At 35.1% G+C, this 5554-nt stretch overlaps 1 protein-coding gene across 3 annotated transcripts in view; it reads right to left on the reverse strand.

The window, feature by feature from the left end:
- SMAD4 (SMAD family member 4) overlaps positions 1 to 5554 on the reverse strand; it is a 33869-nt gene that overhangs the window by 9336 nt on the left and 18979 nt on the right. For all 3 annotated transcript variants that reach the window (XM_015563815.1, XM_006763618.2, XM_006763619.1), the window contains 2 exons: positions 3539 to 3722; positions 1900 to 2068 (listed from right to left, as the gene is read on the reverse strand). In XM_015563815.1, the coding sequence (XP_015419301.1) occupies positions 1900 to 2068; positions 3539 to 3722 (353 nt within the window). The remainder of the gene's footprint in view (positions 1 to 1899; positions 2069 to 3538; positions 3723 to 5554) is intronic.

Consider the following 5554-nt stretch of genomic DNA (forward strand, 5'->3'; position numbering starts at 1 on the left):
TTGCAGGACCTTGGAGTAGTCAATGGTTTCTTAGATATGACACCAAAAACACACTCATTCAAAGAATAGATAAACTCAAAGATATCAAAATGAACAACTTTGGTGTGGGTTGCAAATCATATCAAGACAAGCTAAAGAACAAAAGAAAATATTTTCAAATTATATATCTGACAAGGGACTGATACCCAGAATATACAAACAACTCTTACAACTCAAGAATAAAAAGACAACCTAATTTAAAAAATGGACAAATGATCTAAATAGACATTTCTCCAAACAAGATAGACCAATGACCAATAAGCACATGAAGAGATATTCAACATTATTAGCTATTAGGGAAATGCAAATCAAAACCACCATGAGATACCACTTCACATCCACTAGGAAGGCTAAATAAAAAGGATACCAGCAAGTGTTGATGAGCATATAGAGAACAGAAACCCTCACATATATATTGCTGGCGGAAATGTAAACAGCATTGCCACTTTTGAAAACAGTCTGCAGTCCCTCAAAAAGTTAAGGATAGAGTTACCTATGATCCTGCAATTCCACTCCTACTTATATATCCAAGAAAATGAAAACACACATCTACCTCAAAACTCCAATATGAATGTTCATAGCAGCATTATTCCTAGTAGCCAAAAAGTGGAAACAACCCATAGTCCACCAAATGATGATGGATAAATCCACAGTGGACAGCAGGGCTAAAGACAGCAGGTACTTGGGGTCCCAGGACCTCAAACAGTAGGTGCAGAGGACAGAAATTTAGCTTCTTCGAATAAAATGCAAAGAGACAATAGCCAGGCTCTCTGAGGTCTATAAATGGGCATCTGCCCATGAAGCAAGTGCTGGTGAAATGCCTTACAGCTAATTCAGAAATGCACTTAGGCATAAAGTCTTGCCCAGGGCAGAGGTAAGCATCAGAAAGACCTCTGCCACAGGGCTTAGGCCCTGAGTAGACCCAGGGGACTGGAACTCAACTTCCTCAAGGGACGCAATTACTCTACCTTCTAATATACAAGTAAGCTCTGACACGTGGATCCCCGGGTGCCAGGCTAAGGCAGAATTGCTCCAAAGGGAGAAACCATGACGGGAAGTAAACACAAAAAGTAAGCCCTGGCCAGCGTGGCTCAGCTGGATGAGCGTCATCCTGTGTCCCGGAGGGGTATGGGTTCGATTCCTGGACAGGGGAACTGCAGAAGGCAGCTGATCTCTGTTTCTCTCTCACATCAATGCTTCTTTCTCTCCCTTCCTCTCTCTCTAAAATCAATTAAAACATCAAATATATGTATAGATATAGATATACCTATATATCTATATCTATATCTATCTATCTATCTATCTATATATATATATATTTGGCTATCTAATGACAACAATATTTCTTTTTCAAACTGTTTTTTATCAAAGTAAATTGAGTTGAATATGTAATAATTATTAAAAAATACCTTAGGCTTAATTTGAAAAATGATAGGGCAAATAACGTTTAATTCCAAAGTAACTAACTTTAAAAAAACCTACTGTTGAATTTTTCATTTCTCAGGTTCTTAATTCAAAAACCAATTAATATTAGAATTTCCTTTCATAAAATCCTAAAGATTGGCTAAGATGGAATTCCAAAATCTTACATATTTTCAACTAAAGAATATACTTGGTAGTTTCACTCAAATGTTTTCAAAAGCCTGTGTGTTAGTCTAAAACATTTAACAAATTTGCTACTAAAATAATAGGGCATGAATGTAATCACAAAACGAGATAACCAGCCGTGTCAATAAATGCCCCCAAGGAAATGTGTTTTAAAAACAAACATAATTTCTGAGATTTAATACATAAAAGGACATTTTTCTTCTCCTCCTTTCTGCATCTCAATTCTTATTTTCATGGAGAACTTCTACTAACCTTTATATACGCACTTGGGTAGATCTTATGAACAGCATCTCCAGGTGCACGCCCAGCTTCTCTGTCTAAGTAGTAACTCTGTACAAAGACTGCATGGTCACTGAGGCACCTGACCCAAACATCACCTTCACCTTTACATTCCAATTGTACACCTTTGCCTATGTGCAACCTTAGGGAGAAAAAGGAAATTATATTTTATTTTTATAAGTATTAAAAAATACTATTAGAATACCCAATATTGAAAAATTAAAAAGAATTAAAAAGGACTTTATGTAACACCACAACCAAAAGATCACCATTGTTAATTTTTTGTATATTTACTTTCTTTTTAAATATCTTGTTCATATATACAAATGATGGGCATATATATAATGCTTAGTATGTATCAGAAATATTTAACATAAATTCTCACTGAACTCTCATAATTCCATGACCTAAATATTAGTATTTTATAAATGACTAAACTAAGGCTTATAGCTACACTGTCCAAACTGATAGCCACTAGCTACTTACTATAAGTGACTATTCAATTAATTAAAAATAATATGAAAATTAAGCTAATCACATGACTACATTTTAAGTGCTCAAAGTTACACATGGCTAGTGGCTACAGTACTGGACAACACAGATACAAACCATTCCCTTCATCACAGACGTTTCTATTAGACAGCACTGGCTTAGGGACCAGGTGATTTATCAAAGACTCACAGCTACCGATAGAGCCAAGATTATGTATTTACACACATACATTTTCTTAGAGTTGAGATTACAAAGTACCTAACACTGTGTATGTTTTCCTATAATATTTTATCTTAAGCATTTACATGTGATTATAAACATTTAAATCTTAATGACTACATAAAAATAAAAGTTTATCAAATGTACTCAACCACTTCCCTTTTATTGTTTCCCAACATTATAAATAACACTTGCAGACCCATGTCTTCATTTTATATTTTTTCCTTTCAATATGTGTAGAACACATGGTCTTGTTACTATTCAAAACAGGAATGTCACTAACAAACAAAACTATCTTAAAGAAGATGTGGCATGATGGAATATTACCCAGTAACAAAAAAGAATAAAACCTTTCCATTTCTGACAACATGGGTATTATGCTAAGTAAAATAAGTCAGACGAAAAAGACAAATATCATATGATTTCACTTATATGTGGAATTGAAAAGCAAAACAAAATAAAAACAGATTCGTAGAAACAAAGACCAACAGGATGGTTACCAGAATGGAGCCGGTAGGGGGCTGGGTGAAAAGAGGAAGGGGAATTTAGTTAATAATATTGTGATGTTTAACATGATTGATTACTAGAACATGATAGATTAACATGATTGATTACTGGGGCGATCACACTTTAAGGTATATTGTACACCTGAAACTAATATAACCAAGATTGTATACCAACTGTACATAAATTTAAAAAATAAATTTTTAAAAAGATCATTTCTTTATAGTTTAAATAACAAACATCTACAATACAAGTGGAATGCTTACTGATTCTGAATTTTCAAGATGACCTTTATTCTTTTTTCCTAGCGAAACACACATTATCTACACTGAGAAATACAACTGACTAAAAGGCAATATAGTGTACTCAACTTTTAAAATACCTATACAATCAATACCTTGCCCTCTCAATGGCTTCTGTCCTGTGGACATTGGAGAGTTGACCCAAGCAAAAGCGATCTCCTCCAGAAGGGTCCACATATCCATCAACAGTAACAATAGGGCAGCTTGACGGAACCTTAAATGTCTCTCCTACTTGAACATCCATTTCAAAGTAAGCGATGGAACACCAATACTCAGGAGCTAGAGGAGACAAATGGGAGCAAACGTCACTCCATAAGGCAAAGCTTTTCCTAAAGTAAAGGCTGAAGGGACAGAAGAGGAATCTGAAAAGCACCCAAAAGAATTTGATAAAATGGCGATGCTTTAAATATCTAGGCTTTTCCTGTCTTCTATTTTTCAGCTCAGTGCCTAGCATTCTTGAAACTCTAGTCATTTTTAAAATCTTGGTTTTGGTTCATACCTCAAAAGACCCAGTCAACTGAGAATTCAAAGAACAAAAGTACTCAGGACAGAAAATAAATTATTTTACTATGGTATTTCATTTCACTGCACATATTTTCTTTCCTTTTTTAATTTTTAAAAAATTGATTTAGAAAGAGGAAGAGAGAGAGAGATAAAGAGAGAGAGAGAGGCACTAATTTGTTGTTCCTCTTATATTTATGCATTCATTGGTTGATTTTTTTAAAAATGTACATTTTATTGATTTTTTACAGAGAGGAAGGGAGAGAGATAGAGAGTTAGAAACATCGATGAGAGAGAAACATCGATCAGCTGCCTCTTGCACATCTCCCACTGGGGATGTGCCTCCAACTAAGGTACATGCCCTTGACCGGAATCGAACCCGGGACCTTTCAGTCTGCAGGCCGACGCTCTATCCATTAAGCCAAACCGGTTTCAGCCATTGGTTGATTCTTGCATGTGCCCTGACAGGGGATCAAACCTGCAGCCATGGTGTATCTGGACAATGATCTAACCACTAAGACAGACTAAACTTTTTTTTTTCTTTTTTTAAAAAATATATTTTATTGATTTTTTTACAGAGGAAGGAAGAGAGATAGAGAGTTAGAAACATTGATGAGCAAGAAACATCGATCAGCCGCCTCCTGCACACCCCCCACTGGGGATGTGCCTGCAGCCAAGGTACATGCCCTTGACAGGAACCGAACAACCTGAGATTTTGTACACTCACCAAGTAAATACAAGTCTACAGAGCATCTAATGCATGCTCATCGCATCCTGTATACTGGAATAAAAAAAGAGAAGATAAATATACTAAAATGAAGGAGGAAAGAACAACATCTGAATCAGAAAGTATGTAAAGCCTCAGTGGACAGAGCATCCGCAGGCCGATGCTCCATCCACTGAGCCAAACCGGTTAGGGCTAAAGTTTTCTTTTTGTTAAACACACTGACTTAAAGACATAGTCCAGGGAATAGTATTGAAAATATCAATCCATAGCATATTTTTCTAGTTCCCTAATTGACTGTAAGGACCCAAGCTAGTCAGCCATTCAGACCAGAGTCAAGGTTAATTACACTCTAACTAGACAGCTGCTATGAGCGGGAATTCTCACTTGTCTCTTGGCTGAAAGGTCATTTGTTGTATCTCTTAGTGAAGTCAAGTCATGTTAACTACTACAATTTTAACACTGAAGATGGATTTAGTGTATTCATTCGAACAACAACAAATGATTTAAAATAATTGTGAATGATTAGAGGAAAAAGGAGGCACTACTTGGTTGGGTTTGTAAAGTTTTCTGCTGATTAACCAATTACTTATATGCACATCAATGTGCTATTTATGAACTCTGATTGGACTAGAACTTGAAGCAATAAAACTTTTAACAATCTGAAAGAATAGAAAAATAGATCTTTTTAACCCCCTCTCAAAAAAATCTTAAAATGAAGTATAGCTGATGCTTAAAATACATTTTTTGAAACCTTGTATTTTATATATCTAGTTGATTCTTTAAATATTGTTAAGGAAGAAAATACTTTCCAATGAAGAATTAATAAAACAGACCATGAAGATACAAAAATTAAAATTTCAAATGTTTTTTCAAACAGATCAAA

The sequence above is a fragment of the Myotis davidii genome, unplaced genomic scaffold (genome assembly GCF_000327345.1).
Source record: "Myotis davidii unplaced genomic scaffold, ASM32734v1 scaffold378, whole genome shotgun sequence".
In the NCBI taxonomy this organism is placed as follows: Eukaryota; Metazoa; Chordata; class Mammalia; order Chiroptera; family Vespertilionidae; genus Myotis; species Myotis davidii.